This window comes from Ascaphus truei, chromosome 2 (genome assembly GCF_040206685.1).
Source record: "Ascaphus truei isolate aAscTru1 chromosome 2, aAscTru1.hap1, whole genome shotgun sequence".
Classification (NCBI taxonomy): domain Eukaryota; kingdom Metazoa; phylum Chordata; class Amphibia; order Anura; family Ascaphidae; genus Ascaphus; species Ascaphus truei.
In genome coordinates, this window is record NC_134484.1 from 22,202,494 (window position 1) to 22,220,068 (window position 17,575).

The 17,575-nt window shown below is 44.7% G+C and overlaps 1 protein-coding gene across 1 annotated transcript; it reads left to right on the top strand.

The window, feature by feature from the left end:
* The first annotated feature begins 13,144 nt into the window (after nt 1-13,144).
* LOC142476375 (uncharacterized) lies at nt 13,145-16,698 on the top strand. Its single transcript, XM_075581785.1, has one exon. It carries the CDS (start codon nt 14,311-14,313, stop codon nt 16,153-16,155), a length of 1,845 nt encoding a protein of 614 aa, XP_075437900.1. The 5' UTR covers nt 13,145-14,310; the 3' UTR covers nt 16,156-16,698.
* The last annotated feature ends 877 nt before the right edge of the window (nt 16,699-17,575 follow it).

The window sequence follows — 17,575 nt, forward strand, 5'->3', positions numbered from 1 at the left end:
CTGCTACTTAGATAGCCTTTATAGTGTTGATATATACCTTTTAGGTTCAGACCCTTATCATCCAGTTTCCCTGTTACTCACTTAGGGTTAGTTGGTCTGAGTCTTGTGCCTCACAGCCTACCTTCATTCTATTGGGATATTCAGTGATAGCTTGTCACTGTGTCTCCCAGGGACATTGTTGCAGGGTTTAGGGAAGTACTAGGTGACTATGGTCTATCTGGGAACGGGCCTGTAGAAGGGGTTCCTATACCCTGAAATGTGACGTTGCCCCCCTTGCCCTGGACTTTTAACTCCCCGTGTTTTCCCTTTTCTTTCCCTCTCCCCTATCCCTTTTCCCCTTCCCTGTCCTTGTCCCTGCCCTAGCACATAGTGCTTTCTTTTTTGGTCCTTGTTTGACCATTTTTTGCATCATTCGTGTACCATTAAATACTTACTTTTGGCTGATCCATTTACTATCTGTTCTTTCCGTTTGAGTGTGGGAACATTTGTGGTTTCTAAAATAAAATATCAAATACAAAACTATCCAAAAAACACTAGCAATTTCATCCATTAATTTTCACTCTGGCTATCTATGCCCTCAACGGGAGCACAGATAGCCACATTGACAGCATATGGCCACCCTTCTACCCACCTCCTCAACCGCCTACAACTCCCCCCTTCATTATCATCCGCATCTTCAATGGCACCAACATTTAAATATAACCACTAGCCACTGGCCAGTTACCCCTTTATTAACTGAGTGGGTGGTAACCGCTATGGTAAACAAAGGGTTAGCCTCTTCTGCTACCCACCCGGGAGGCCTAACCACACTCTCCGGGTCAACTATTATGTGCTTACTGAATGGAAAAGTACAATGTTATAGTCCGTGTATGAATGGGAAATTGCAATAAAGTAATTTACCCTGATGCACAAAAAGCAGCAGATGGAGCAGTATTTATGCTTTTATGGTTTCTACAGGTGACAGAAGCAAGGCTTGTCTGGTTGAAGAATGGAAAAGGAGTCCTGCAACATGCATGCTGATTGGGGGGAGATAATAATATTGTGAAGAATTTGCATCTTGTGAGTGTGAGATTAGCAACATAAAGTTGCCGGAAAACAGAAGGCCATTTATTTCAATAAAAATTGTGAGTGATATGTACATTCAATCAGTAGCAACTGTTTTATTTTTGTTAAATAAATCATGACCCCGTGTAATATGTCATGTGTTGTTGTTCATCTGAGGTTGTATTTACCTAATTTTTAGACCTGCCAAGGAACAGATGATTGTTATTATGTCCTGATAGGTAAAACCATGGAATTCAAAGAGGGTGTACTTTCTTTTTCACATGACTGTACATATATGAATAATATATATGTAGCCCCCTTTCCCTATGCCTAGAGGAAATAAGCGGGAGACTACGCATGCTGTGTACCTGTATGCTCACAGGAGGCCTAAGGCTGAGTTCAGGGTGCCAGAGACAGGAGGTGGAGGGCGCTCGTTCGCGTGTGCGCGCGTCAGTCTGCTGGGCGATGTGTGCACATCATCCCCAGCAGACCTTTACAAGCTTTCAGGAGGTGGGCGACAGACAGCAGCTTAGGGATCGGTGTTGCTGTGTTGAAATCATTCTCAAGAATGATTTCATTGGCTGCCGAAGTACCAGTGACGCTGCTGCAGCTTCAAAAAACAAGTTGGGTTGTTTATTGAAACTGTAGCAAGCGTCAACTCCGTACTTCGGCGACAAGGCAGCTGCTACCCTGACAACTGCTATTCAGTTGAAACAATTTGTATTGAACGTCCACCCGCACGTAAGCACGCCCCCCCTCCAAAGCCGGCACCCTGAACGGGTCCATAGAAGGACAGGCCGCGCTGAGCCGTGCGGACGCCCCATCCTCAATGAGGATGCCTTGAGAGGGGGCTCACGCGAGCGTCCGCAGGCGTGCTGAGGCGCTGGAGTTTTCAGCCGACAGCCAAACTGTTTGAGCTGCGTCAACGTCATGGCGCCGTGACGTCGGCGCCGTGACGTTGACGTCGGTGCGTCGTGGGCGATTGGCCCAGCGACATCACTGCCCCGCCTCCCTCAGTCTCCCCCCGCCTCCGATCGCGCCTGCTGGCTCGCCTGCATGGGCATGAAATCGTGCAGATTTCAGCAGCCGAGCCTCAGCGTCAGCGCAGCTCGGCTCAACCCTCTATGGCACAAGCCTTAGCCTCTGCTTCATGGAGCCAAAGAGGTTTGTTTTTCCTGCTTTGATCATGCCCTGCCAGACAGAGAGAGACAGACAGAGACAGACAGACAGACAGACAGAGACAGACAGACAGAGAGAGACATACAGAAAGACAGACAGACAGACAGTGAGACAGACAGATGGACAGAGAGAGTAATCTTTATCACTGGAAGGCAACAAACTGTATACAGTAGTTGCTGTCAGTGTAAAAAAATTATAGCTTAATTGAAAAGTTGTCTTTGTAGAACTAGAGCAAGTTCACATACTCTCTTTGTGGGCTAATATCATCCTGCTTCTATAAAATGAGATATGGAGTAGCCCATTAGTTCACAATTACCCATATACAAGCATTTAATCAAGGCAGGTGCTTTATGGAGCAGATGCTGTTATCACAGCATTTATGACCAATTCATAGAACTTAAAATATAGCAATTGTATAATGAAATATGAATGCAAATTGGATCCTTCAGAGCTTATAACACGCATGATTTTTGCTTCTGAGAGAAACAGAGGTATGACAGCTACTGATTGCTATTTCAGATTATAAAATACAATATTGTAATAGGGCACACCAGATAAATATGAAAAAATAAAGACTGTAGTGATAAAGGTCCTCCCTGTGGGGCCTACGCAGTAAGCCCCTTATCGCCAGCTTCTCGCCAAAAAAGCCTACTGCTATTCAGTGAGCCCCGAGAAGCTGGCGATACGAGCAAAAATCGCCGTTTTTCTTTGCTGGAAAAAGAAAGACTGCCGTCCGCTTGGCGATAGGCCCCTTTTTGCCGCTCATAGCCAGCTTTTCCAACTCGCTGTATTCTTGTAGCCCCGATCAGCTTCTCGCAGCTGATCGCCGCTCTAGAATGGATAATTTCTCTCCAAATGACCTCGGCAAAAAAAAGTTGGCAAGAAGGTGGGGATGAGCAGCGAGACGGCACTTAGGAAAAATCAGGCCTTTTTTCCTGCCTGGGATTGATGCCGGGGTCTCCGGAGCGGCTAACCGCTAAGGCAATGAAGGGGTTAAACACCCGGGCCAGGATTATTGTGGGTAGCGGGGGTGGGTTAAGGGGGTATTTGGCCCTTGGTGGGTGTTTAGGCCTTGCGAGGGGATTGCGGGTGGACTTAACCCCTTCATTACACTAGCGGTTAATACCACTACAGTAGTGAAGGGGTTAACCCCATCCCGGGGTAGGCCTAAACACCCACCAAGGGCCAAATACCACCTTCAGCCACCCCGCTACCCACAATAAAAACAATATACACAACAGCCCCACTATCCACCTCCTAGGTCCCACAATAAACATTATCAGGTGTCCCCCGTGGGTCTTCAGGTGGTACCCGTGGGCATCCAGGGGTCCTCGGGTGATACCCGTGGGCATCCGGGGATCCTCAGGTGGTCTCCATGGGTCCCCGCTGCCCTGCGGTGCCAATCCTGTATGTAAAAAAATAAAACATGGCATACATTTAAATCAATACCCCCCCCACCAAACACATACAGTACAGTAATGGGCAAAATTACTATTATCCAGATATGGATAATAGATTATTTGCCCATTATTAAACACAACATTAGCCAGCATAAATAAAGTAAATAAATACAGTTCTACAGCCAATATGAAGGTCATCCTCATCAGGATCCTGCAGGTCCTTGCCCTCCATTGCCAGAAAGCATACATACAGTAATAAATACAATCTAATGTCGCCTAACCCCTTAATCACCTTAGCGGTTAATAACCGCTATATTAATTAAGGGGTTAACCCACCCTGACCCGCTACCCATCTGGGAGACCTAACCACCCACCCCGGACCCACTATACCCACCCTGTACCCATTGAGTGGTATAGTGGTACATCATGACAGGTAGTTTTTATTTGGCTGAGACTTTGACATTCTCCCCCGGTAGCCCTTTTGTCCTTCCTTCACCCAGCCTGAGCTCTCTGAGTTCCCCGGTTTCTGTCCGGTTACTTCCCCTGCCTTTGCGCTGCGTGGTGATGTCACTGAGTCATCACGAGACCTCCGGTCTGCGTGTAATACCTCGGTGATTCCCTCGGCAGCATCGGGTCCAGGTATTCACCTGTGGCACCCCCCACACATCAGGACATCTGTGCGTGTGCTAGCAGCGGCAGTCCCTGGCTTCGTGGATCTCTAGAGGCTGCGTAATACCAACTACCTAACAGACTCTGGTTTCAAGTCCAGGACATTGTGCTACGGGCATATACCTATCAGCTTTGCTGTAAGTAGGGTTTCAATTTTATCCCTACCGGATGTCATCGCTTTATTAGTGTCTCCAGCCCAACATTCAAGTGTCTGTTGTTTAATATATTTATTTTAAATCATTTTCATTAAATTTGTAATTATTCTCTTGTCAATCATATCAGTGATTATTTGTTTAAGTTGTTTTTAGTTGCACTATGATCTTTTTCTCTTTTTTTTTTTGTCTTATTTGTCTGTTTGTCTTTCCATGAGACTACATTGAAGATTCCACTTCGGATTTCATCTCAGCCATATTGGACTTTATATTTGGTCAGGCTTTATTTATATTTCTTTTTGGAGGCGCCGTTTTTTTTGTTTCTACTGTTTGTATTGGTTTGTGTGAACCATTTTTCTTGGCAGCCCCCACGTTAACATTTAAAGTGTGTTTATTTTATGTTAGTCACCCATGTGTCACTATTTTCATTTGTAGCATTAGCGCTGTTCCCACTGCCCTTCCCTTTTAATAGTGGTACATCATACCCATATAATAATATGGGCCTGATAAGCCACTATAGCACTCAATGGGCACCCTAATCAAAATACATTAATGCAAAAAACACACAATAATAAAACATTAAAAAACACCAAAACACCCCAATTCTCTAAATAAAAACAGTAGCCAACAAATGTAATTAATAAAAGCACTAACCAGCTCAAGAAGGAATTCATTGAACCATTAACAAATCAAAGCAATTCATTAATAAAACAACAAGGAATTAATTGTAACAGTTACCAATCAAAGCAATTAATTATTAAAACAACAATGAATTAATTGAAACAGTAACCAACAAAGACATTAATTATTAAAACATATCGGCAACACAACCATTAAAAGCAGCACCCAACTAAAGATATCATTAATTAAAAACAAAAATCAATCGCCAATTTTTTTTTAAAATAAAGCAGCAAAATGACAAACAATTAAATCCACAGAATAAACACACATAGAAAAAAATAACACTCAATACAAAGCAAGAAATTAAAAACAAATTATTGGCCTAATAATTTATTGATCTGTACCCTAAAGTGGTATATATTAATACATTATCAGTCAATGTGCAAAGAAAAAATAAATAAATACACATCCAATGGAAAACCTGTAAAAAAATACATTTCCAAAATTAAATATTTGACTTACCTTTAGAAGCGGTGGCCCTCTGACTCCTGGGGAAACAGGAAGCTCACGTACCACGAAGGCCCAACACTGTATCTGATGCCATCCACCATGAAGATCCGGATCAGGTAACCAATTCTTCTTTCTTCTATCTTTAATCCGCTTCTTCTATCTTCTTCTGTAATTATTTCTTTATCTTCTTAATCTTCTGTCTTCATCTTTCAATACAAAAATCCCCATGGTAGATCCCAACCGATGTTGTCTCGTCATCTTCTTGGGCTCAAATGAGGCATCATGGCCTTAAATATGGCTTGAGATGTCACATTTGGGCGGGAACTGGTTCAACAGCCATCTGATTGACTGTTAAAAACATGTGCCGATTTAAAAAAAAACTTTTATGATGTTATTTAAAGGGAATGATGCCAGCCAATCAGAATGGCTGTGCTTCATTTTCCTTTAAGATGACATAATTAAATCCAAGATGGCCGGCGTCACATGGTATTTCAGCCAATCAGATCATGTGAACTAAATCCCCAATCTGATTGGTTGTTGTACACCCTGTGACAGAGTCATTTTAGGTCAAGTAGTAACGTCACCCCCATAACGGGGCCTGTATCTCGAGAAGTAGGGGGTCCCCGGACCTGAAACCAACGCGATTCTGCTCCACAGACACCTGCTCATCTACACTAGGAATAACATTTAAATGTAAAAATATTTTTATTTCCGGCGAGATTTTCGCGAGAGAGGCGGATCTCTCGGCAGCAGGTAGATGTCGCCGGGTGAGCCCTTTTTGGAGGGCAGGTCCTATCGCCACCGGCAACTCGCCATGTTTGGAAATGTTGCTCTCACTGATATTCGTGCCTTTCTGCATACCGTGAGAGCAACTCGGCAAAAACATGGCCAGTTCAAAACCCTGACGATAGTTTTGCCCTTAGATTAGGAGGCGATAGATTTAGGATATTATGTAGAAGGGAAACATTCTGGATCTACCAGTTGGGCACTTTCGTCCCTGGTGGATTCAATGAATGCATTGATACCAGTACGATAGTGTAGTGTAGCTTCTTCCTCTGCTGATTTTACCCTCCTTGTAGTCCTATTTGCATTTTTCTGTTCTCTTTCTCCTACTGTATGTCTCCTTTACTATTTTTGAAGGTATTTACTATATTATATTTTAATATTTTCTCAAATTAAACGTTTGTTGATCATTATTTTTTATATATATCAAAAATTAAATTTAGTCAATACCCATTAAGCGGACACTAATTAATGTTTAATTTTTTATTCATATATTTCGGATCTATTTTTATAGACCATATTTTAGCCTTTTAAAGATTTTATACATTGTGTTATTCCTCCTCAAAGCATCTGATAATAATTAATTACATGTATACTTTTTATGTATAGTTTTTTGTATTTTATATATTTAATGGTTAATCTCTACAATATGATTTAGTTATATAATTTTGATTGTGTATATAACAGGGTATGTCATTCTGCCTTTCTTTCCCCGCCCTGTATGTAAGTCCTGCTAGCTGCACGCTGTAAGGGGTTAATCTTGTGGGTGTGTCACCACACCCATGCTCCTCTATGATGGACAGGAGTAAGGTGGTGACTCAAGGTCTGTGTAAGCCTATCAGGGATAGGTGTAGACCATGAGCCTGCCCCTTCTATCCTAATTAGAGGAAGTCCAAATTTAGTGTCAGTTCTGTTCCTGCTCTGGAAGAGAGAGGAAGCAGAGAGCTGTCAGTCTCTCCCATTGTGGGATGAGCATGCTCACCCTCAGTCTTTGGACTGAGGGAACATCAGACTCAGCTACAGAGGCGCTGTAAGACCAGGGGCCATCACCATCCAGAGGCCTGGGACCTCTGAGACTTTGCATCGCTGTATGGAGATCTGCAGTGGATGCCTGCCATATAATAAAGACCCTTGTTATGACACTCCTGTCTAAATATCACACGCTGACTCGTCCGTACACTAAGGGCGGCAAGTCACTTACTATTGGCCAGCCCAACAATACGCCACTACTGTGTAGGGGAAACTAGTTGGGGCCTACAGGGAACGGGTCTAGCCTAGTCCAGGGGGGCTTGATTAGCTCCCCGGACACTACCTCTCCTTTAACTGGCTCCATCAGAACTGAGCACGCTGCCTCCAGGCCGCGGAGGAAATTCTGAATGACAGGATCTCCTCTTCCTGCAGCGCCAACCTCAGGATGGCTACTGCCTTACACACAGTCCATATGTATGTGACTGCGCCAACCACAACATGGCCACCACAGCTCACTAAACCCTCCTATATAATTATATTTATATATATGTAGCCATGTACCCCTTGGCTACTAAACTCCTCTGCCTAACACACAAGTCCTGGTACCAGCACAGGCAGTGTTACGGTTAATCCTTGACTTTTCTGCAGTAAACAACTCCCTAGTTGTTACAGGAGGGGTGTGCCCAAGGCCTAGATACTGCCCATTACCGGGGCTGGCCGGAGGACACTCTACAGGGCGACACCACAAGAGAGGAATAGAGGGAAGGACATCTCAGAGCAGTTCGGGCGGAACAGCGTCTTAATGAAGCATGTTGGGGCATGAGTGTTACTCATACAACGCGCATATTACACGGATGTGTGTGAGTTTTAAATTGTTAAAGTCCAAAGTTTATTACATTTTATACACTGGTATCACACTAAGATTGGGCGCTTTTTCTTCTTTTTTTCTGTTTATATATATGTAGCCAGGACTGGTTTCTGGCTACCAGTCTGCCCTTCTCCTCGCAGTAAACCCTGGTAAGAGCAGGCCTGCCAGGACTAATCCTGGATTTTCCCCACCCCTGCAGTGGAGGCCCTGGGTACATCCTGAGGGTGAAGCCCAAGAACTCCTGTAACCACTGTGTGAGCTGTGTATGCTGACCATCTGCTGTGTGTACAATAAAGTGTGATCCTGTTACAATATACCTTCCTGCCTGAGACCTCAGGGGGAGAGGAAGTAAGTTCTCCCGCAGGGATTGTCTCCATATCCTTGGGCCTGCAAGAGATGGAGGCGCTGTCACTGTGAGTACGAATCAGTTACTACCCCAGAAGCCTATTCTGTTCTCCCCTGTTCTTCCCAATGCGGGAAGCTCAGATCTACTGTGAGCCAGCAGGCATGCACCACACCACACCACATTGTGTAGCAGTGAATTCTCCCAGAGGGGGTGAGGGGGGGGGGGGCGGGGGGGACGTGTTATATCAACAGTTGCAGTCTTAGTAACCCAAGTGATCTAGAACGGCGCTACACAGCAATAATGTGGAATACGTGAAAAAGGTGAATAGATATAAATGAGTGTAAGGTGTATTAGAAAAATTCTCAACCTTCAAAGGGAATTGTACAGGTTCCCTAATAGCAACAGTACATCCAGGGTAGGAAGGGAGCGATTAATCAGGAACACCCCAAAAAAAGAGTAAACATGTATGGTGCAATAAAATCACAAAAAAATGGGCAAAAAAGATAAACTTGGCTCATATGAATTACCTACTTACAAAAGGTAGGTGAAGAATCAGCGTGTAACAGGGAACATGGTTGCAGGAACTCGAGAGGGCTTGCACTCTGGATCAACTCATGAGGAAACACAGCAGAAAAGATACCATAGTGCAGACCAGCAAAAAGGTTTATATAGCAATAAAAGGTAAGGAGTGTACTCACAATGTGTACAAGTAAAATAGGCACATAAAATTGTGAAGCAGTAGATCTCACGCTAGAGAAGTGGTGACCGGACCGTCTCTCCAATACTCCCGCAGTCAGACAGTGTTCGAGCGGCGTCTGACGTCACATCCGTTTGGGGCTTGACAGCTTCCGGTAATGCGGGGGAAGGAACAGGTACGTAGTACAGCGGTCTCCTCTCCTCTGGAACGGGGATTACTGCGCAGGAAATGGAAGCTGTATAATATATACAGATGCAGCAACGAGTATTAGAACTCTGCCTGGGTAGATTCTGGGGCAGTTTCACAGTAAATGCCTCAACATTGCCTCAACATTTCTTTGAGATTCTTAATGGCCCATCGGATTAACCCAGCAGGGGGTCCTTGCAAACTGAATGGGACTGCAGGGACCCCCTGCTGTGTTAATCCGATGGGCCATTAAGAATTTTACAGAAATGTTGAGGCATTTACTGTGAGACTGCCAAGAATCTCCCAGGAATTTCTCAGGTAAGTGTTCTAAGGCTGCGAACCCGCTGCGGCCGGCGGCACGCGCGGCCACGGGCCACCAGACCCTTAATCGAATGGTCCTTGCCCCCGCTGCCTCCGTCCGGCAGGGCTGACTACGTACTGTAACGCGTCAGCCTGCTGGAGCTACAACCTGATTGTGCTTTTCAGCTCTGACGCGTCACGTGGTACGCGAGTCAGCCAATGGGGAGGAGGGGAAGAGAGCTGCTTGTGTGTCTGTTTTGTGCATTCGGCTGTGTGTGCTTGAGTGCGTGAGTGCCTGTCTGTGTGTCTGCCTGTCTGTGTGTGTGCCTGAGTGCGTGAGTGCCTGTCTGTGTGTATATATATATATATATATATATAGACAAAGAACAACAGCGCAGATATAAACAATATGTTGAATATGGTTAGATAAAACCACACTCTCAGCCAATCAATCAATACAAGGTATATACCCTCACAATCTACTAACCCTACAGACTTGCAGCCAAGTTAGGTCTGCGGCTCCACAACGCCGCTGGAAATGTATTGCAAAGAGTGACCTAGGCGCACATATGCAGGGGAAGAGAAAAGAAAAAAGAGGAAAAAATCATAGGGCAGTATATCAATACAAACAGATAAGAATTCGGTGAGATATGCACTTACACTAGTAAGATCATTAAAGGCCTTTAATCCACTTAGGGACTCTCCAACTCAGCTCCTGTAGTTCGTCTGTTTCTTGGCTCCTGGATCTTTGGAGAGGCTTGTCTTTGAGGCTTCTTGCAGCAATCACGATGAGTCTGTGTTTAGCAGACTGTACCTTGGTGTGGATCTCAAATAAAGGGATGGGTAGGGAATAAAAGGAGATAAAAGGAGAAACATATGTGTAAAACCTTTTAATAAAACATCTAAGGATAAAACAAAAGTATTTAACTCACATTCTATGAGTTAAAAACGGGCAGTAGAGAGTGTTTAGCGAGTCTCTCACACTCGTGGTATAGAACGCCGACTTCCAGACCTCCTCACACCGGCAAGTGCTTCCGCATCAGGTGATCGGATCTCGTACGGCTCTCGCGAGATTTCCCTCTGTGTAATTCACTGCCAATGCTCCGTTCAGCTCCGTTCAGCTCACACTAGGAACAGTCTCTCGGCGTCACTCTCCCTGCTCCAATCACGCTGGCCCTACGCGTTTCTCCACTCGGGCTTCGTCAGGGGCTGCTATAGCGTGATTGGAGCAGGGAGAGTGACGCCGAGAGACTGTTCCTAGTGTGAGCTGAACGGAGCTGAACGGAGCATTGGCAGTGAATTACACAGAGGGAAATCTCGCGAGAGCCGTACGAGATCCGATCACCTGATGCGGAAGCACTTGCCGGTGTGAGGAGGTCTGGAAGTCGGCGTTCTATACCACGAGTGTGAGAGACTCGCTAAACACTCTCTACTGCCCGTTTTTAACTCATAGAATGTGAGTTAAATACTTTTGTTTTATCCTTAGATGTTTTATTAAAAGGTTTTACACATATGTTTCTCCTTTTATCTCCTTTTATTCCCTACCCATCCCTTTATTTGAGATCCACACCAAGGTACAGTCTGCTAAACACAGACTCATCGTGATTGCTGCAAGAAGCCTCAAAGACAAGCCTCTCCAAAGATCCAGGAGCCAAGAAACAGACGAACTACAGGAGCTGAGTTGGAGAGTCCCTAAGTGGATTAAAGGCCTTTAATGATCTTACTAGTGTAAGTGCATATCTCACCGAATTCTTATCTGTTTGTATTGATATACTGCCCTATGATTTTTTCCTCTTTTTTCTTTTCTCTTCCCCTGCATATGTGCGCCTAGGTCACTCTTTGCAATATATATATATATATATATATATGATAGCATTATTTAATATAGCACTTTTCACCCAATGCGACTCAAAACACTTCACAATTACAGCCATGGTGCCTTCATCAAGATCTATTTATAGCAAGTCAAATGTTTTGCACTGTGTATAGAATTAATCCCGTCATTTAACAGTGGATCAGGAGAAGGGTGCTATCATGATGACGTGGTGGTGCTAAAGATGCAATGTCACCATGATTGTGTACGAAAATGCTAACTTTGCATACGGAAGAAGACTCCATGAGGATCAGAATGATGGCTGCTGCGAAACGCATTGAGGTCACGAGAGGCTGTTCAACGCGTTCACCCATAGGGTGGGACAGAGTAACCAGGAAGTTCGAGCGGAGGAGAGACCAGCTGAGTGCCGGTGCAGTCCAGACTTCACATCAGCACCTGCCACGGCCACCCGCTCTGCAGCTCACGGTTAGCATCTGTCCCCCCCTGGGGTATCTTTGTTGCATATATTTGTTTTAGTTAGTACAGCTCAACCCCGTTGTAACGCGATCCGTTACAATGTGAATCCGCTTATAACGCAATGCAAGCGTGGCTCCCAATTTTTGTATTTATGACTACTTTACAACACGATTATTGGTATCTTAAATACTTTATTGTACAATGCATGCAATTGCACATTATTTCTAACGCGATCCGCTTATAACGCAAAGTGATTCTTTGGACCCCAACCACAGCGTTATAAGGGGGTTGAGCTGTACTTTATTTGAGTATTTTCAGGCAGTATGTGTGATCTCACTCGTTGAGCCAGTTCATTTATTGGTTAAGGTTTGTGTCAGGATTGCCTAGACCTCCTGCCTAGCCATAGCTTCCTTGTCCACTGGGTGTGCTGCTGTCTTCTGTTGGCTCTGGGTTCCTCTGTCTGTCTGTCTTCTTGTTGCTCCTGTCTCTGTCCTTTATAGCTTGCTTCCTGTCTGTTGCTTTTGCCTTTGCTTGCTAGTCAGACTCCTGCAGTATGCTCATGCCTGTCTTTGATCCTGACCTGTTTCCTGTACCTGTACCTGTATTTGAGTCTGCTCACAGTAAAAGCCCTTGCTAGTAATCTGGCTTGTCCCTGGTTATTCCTGCTCCCCGGTCTCAGTCCCTGCTCCCTGTTCTTAGTCCCTGTCCTGCCCCGCCTGTCCTGTTCCAGTCTCCTCGTTGCCGACCTCTGCTTGTACCTAACTTCGCTGCCTGCCGCCTGCCTCGGACCCCTGCTTGTACCTGACTTCGCTGCCTGCCGCCTGCCTCGGACCTCTGCTTGTGACCCCTACTACGCTCGTGCTGTTCCGGCCACCGAGATCCTACCCGCCACAGGAGTCTCCCGTGACAGAAAGCAAAGGCCACTTCTGGATCTCGCTGGAACAGATTCTTCTTCTGCCTGCACCTTTTCCTGCCTGCTGCAGCAGACCACATCCGCATGGTTGAAGATAAGTACTTTCGTTTCTTTTTTGGAAATCCAAGTTGGGATTTTGAAAGGTTTTTTTTTTGTTGTTGCTGCTAAGTGTTCTGCAAGAATTATTGCGTTCATAACGAAAAAACATTTTTTTTCTGAGACTAGAACTGTTGCTACCGACTATTGCAGCTTTCTTTGAGATGTTTATTTTTGCAAAGGTTTCTGCAGGGTTTTTTGTGCCACTTTCTCCCTGAGAAGAATTCCCTTTTACAAAAAAAAACAAAAAAAAAAAAAAAAAAAAAAAAAAACCCTCCCTGCAGTACCTGTTTTTGCCATTTTCAGACTTTCATTACCTGGACAAGAATTGTCTCTGCATTGTGGGTGGGCCACTGCAGATTTTCAGACTCACATTTCTATTTAAGACGGTTACCTTGATTTACTGCTGTTCACAGGGTCTTCATTTCAAAAGACAAAAGTGCTCCCATTATTTTGTTGCTACATGCTTTGATTTTCTTGCATCTATAGTTTTTCATATGATTGGTTCTAAGGTTTCAGGTTTACCTGCAAGTTCCCCTAAAGTTTGTTTCTCTGCAATTTATGATATCCCTACGCCTGATATCAAAGGTTTCAGATTTGACTGCAGGGTTCTCTGTCTGATATTCCTATGTCAAAAGTTTCAGATCTAACTACAAGTTTACTCTGGATTAGTTTCCTGCTGTCTATGATATTTCTATGCCTGATATCAAAAGTTTCAGATTCAACTGCAGGTTTTCTTTGTCTATATGATATCCCTACGCCTGATGCATAAAGATTTAGATGTAACGGCAGGTTTTCTCTGTCTGTCTGATATCCCTACGCCTGATATCAAAGGTTTCAGATTTGACTGCAGGGTTCTCTATCTGATATTCCTATGTTCAATGTCAAAAGTTTCAGATCTAACTATAAGTTTTCTCTGTATTAGTTTCCTGCTGTCTATGATATTTCTATGCCTGATATCAAAAGTTTCAGATTCAACTGCAGGTTTTCTTTGTCTATATGATATCCCTACGCCTGATGCATAAGGATTTAGATGTAACTGCAGGTTTTCTCTGTCTGTATGATATCCCTATGCCTAATGCCTAAAGATTCAGATATAACTGCAGGTTTCTCTGTCTATGTTTTTTCCTTGCATTTATAATCTCTGTGACTGATGTTAAAGTCTTTAAGGGTCAGCTCTCCTATCTTGTGTCTCTCTGTGTCTAATATTCCTGTTGTTCATTCTAATGCTTCTGTTTTAAAAACACATTTCCTCTTTACTGGTGTCTTGGGAAGTGTGGTTTAATTATGGCTCCCACTCAAACAGTCTTGAGCAGTAAATGTGAACACAGTACCACTGATTCTTCAGAACTTCTCAAAGCAAGGAAGAAGAAGAAGAAGAAGAAGGGAGGCATTACTGTGGAAGTTGCAGAAGGAATTAAGAATGAAAATTTAACCTCAGAGTCTGCATTTGATGAAAGAGATATGCTGCAGCTTAAGGCAACTCACAGACGTAGCCCAAGAATAGTGGAAGAGAAGAAAGATGCTCCTACTCAGACGCTTCAAGCTGCACAGAAAGCGATTGATTGTCTTTATGAACGTTTAGATAAGGAGCAAGAGGCCAAGATTGCACTACAAAGCTGTCTATCTTCAGCAATTGCTAAGTGTGTTCTCCAGGAGAAAGAAAGAGAGCAGTTGGAGAGGGACAGGGTAATCCTGTCAAGTAAGCTGGAGAAGGCCTATGCTGATAATGCGCAGTACCAGAATTTCATGGCTCAAGTTGGCGCAAAACTGGAAGCCTCTGAGGAGAAGAATTGCCACTTCAACATAGAACTACGTTCTTTGAGAGAGATCTTCGAAGGATTAAATAGAAGTTTTGAAATGGTAACCCAGAAGTGCAAGAATCTCTGTGTCCAGGTCAGTGAAGGAGATAAGAAACTCCATGAATTAGGAGAGGAGAAGAAGCAGTTGGCCCAGGAAAAGTTGGATATGCAGACAGCACTGCAGAATGCAGAGAGAGTGCTGCAAGAGGAACGTGTCTCCCTGGAGCGGCGCACTCAGGCAGAGAATATGCTGCAGAGTCAGCTGCGAGAACTACGTGCACATCTGCAGGACGCCAAGGAGAGATGGGTGAATGCTGAAGAGAGACAGCGAGTATTGCAGGAGGAAAGTTTCCAGACTGCCTACAAGATAAAGATGCTGGAAGAGTATTTGAGTACCCAGTGTGTCCCCAAAGAACAGCATGAGGAGCTGAAGGTCACACTGAGCATAACCAGAGCCTCGCTGGAGGAGGAGAGGTCTGGGAGAGCACGGCCCGGTTCTGCCTCCAGCAGAAAGTCTCTTTCAGACTCTGGTTCCACAGAGACATCCCCTCTCAGTCCTCCTGGAGACGTGGGGGAAGTGGGCGACCTGAAGGAGTTTGTTCTGCGCCCCGCGCCACGCGGTGTCACCGTCAGATGTCGGATCAGCCGAGACAAGAAAGTGATGGACCGAGGACTGTACCCCACCTACTACATGCACCTGGAGCGGGACGAAAACCACAAGCTCTTTCTTCTCGCTGGGAGGAAGAGAAAGAAGAGTAAAACGTCCAACTACTTGATATCTATTGATCCGACCGACATGTCCCGGGAGGCGGGCAGCTTTACTGGCAAACTCCGATCCAACCTAATGGGGACCAAGTTTACAGTGTTTGACCGCGGTGTTAGCCCAGCCAGGGCTCAGGGACAGTCAGAGAATGCAGCGTCCCGGCAAGAACTGGCGGCTATTTGCTATGAAACTAACGTCCTCGGGTTTAAGGGTCCCCGGAAGATGGCGGTTCTCATTCCCGGAAAGAATTTCAATCACGAGCGCATCCCTTTCCAGCCACACAATGATTCGGAGAGCCTGCTGTCTAAATGGCAGAACAAGTGTCAGGAGAACATCATCGAGCTGCACAATAAGGCCCCCGTGTGGAATGATGACACTCAGTCTTACGTGTTCAACTTCCACGGGCGTGTCACACACGCATCTGTGAAGAACTTCCAGATTGTGCACGACAATGATCTGGAGTACCCTCTGCCCACTGATAAGCCACCAGAGGTGGGTCACCTTGAGTCGCCGTTTCATCAAGGCCTCCGGGAAGAGCCTGGAGGATCGTCCGGAGAACGCTCCTGAGAGGGGGGAGTAATGTCAGGATTGCCTAGACCTCCTGCCTAGCCATAGCTTCCTTGTCCACTGGGTGTGCTGCTGTCTTCTGTTGGCTCTGGGTTCCTCTGTCTGTCTGTCTTCTTGTTGCTCCTGTCTCTGTCCTTTATAGCTTGCTTCCTGTCTGTTGCTTTTGCCTTTGCTTGCTAGTCAGACTCCTGCAGTATGCTCATGCCTGTCTTTGATCCTGACCTGTTTCCTGTACCTGTACCTGTATTTGAGTCTGCTCACAGTAAAAGCCCTTGCTAGTAATCTGGCTTGTCCCTGGTTATTCCTGCTCCCCGGTCTCAGTCCCTGCTCCCTGTTCTTAGTCCCTGTCCTGCCCCGCCTGTCCTGTTCCAGTCTCCTCGTTGCCGACCTCTGCTTGTACCTAACTTCGCTGCCTGCCGCCTGCCTCGGACCCCTGCTTGTACCTGACTTCGCTGCCTGCCGCCTGCCTCGGACCTCTGCTTGTGACCCCTACTACGCTCGTGCTGTTCCGGCCACCGAGATCCTACCCGCCACAGGAGTCTCCCGTGACAGTTTGGTTTAGTATTTATTTTTATTATTGTGTTTAGCTATGTATTTATGTTTTTGTATATGTTTGGTTATTTTTGTCAATTTAATCATTCGTTAGATCATTCTGGACCTGGTATTACATTTTATATTGATGTCCTGTGCGCTATGTCTATATTTCTTCTCGTTTTTCAGAGATCCCCTTTGGTAGATCTAATTTAAGAGCGTTTTGGGAGTTGCTTTGTATGTGTACAGTAGCTGCAAGGGGTTCCTTCTGTTGAGCTCCACAAGACAGCAAGAGTGCAGATTCCTTGCTTGATATCTAGTTTTGACCAATATTCTGTAATGTACGCGTTTTATAACTTGTTAACCTGTTTCTGGTCTGTAGGACATAGAAGTCCAAATAAAATGTGCGGCTAATGAATAATATGCTACACAATAAAAAATAACACATATCCTTAGGGGGATTTAGCAGATGAACTGTGGGTTATTTCCACTAATGAAAATCTTTAATTATAATTAAATACTTTATAACAGCCAGGCATCTGTATGTTTTAGTATTATATAGAATTAGTATATTCTATTAGTAGGCCAAGCAGTAATGCACATGTCAAGTGATAAACTTTTCCTGGTGCTATTAAGTTAATATATTTAATTTGAGGATTTATAGTATATTGTGACAATATCCCACCTCATGCTCATTTAAAAACAAACCTGTATCAGCACATTCTTTGCAAGAACAGTAAGTGTGGGCTACAGTAAGATGTGTATCTATTTTCTGGCTGCAAAAATGAGGCAAAACACTTTATAAATAAAAACCCACTGAGGCTCTGTAATCATAATAAAAATAATATTTAAGGAAGGGCCTTCCTCCCAGTAGGACACAACGCACATC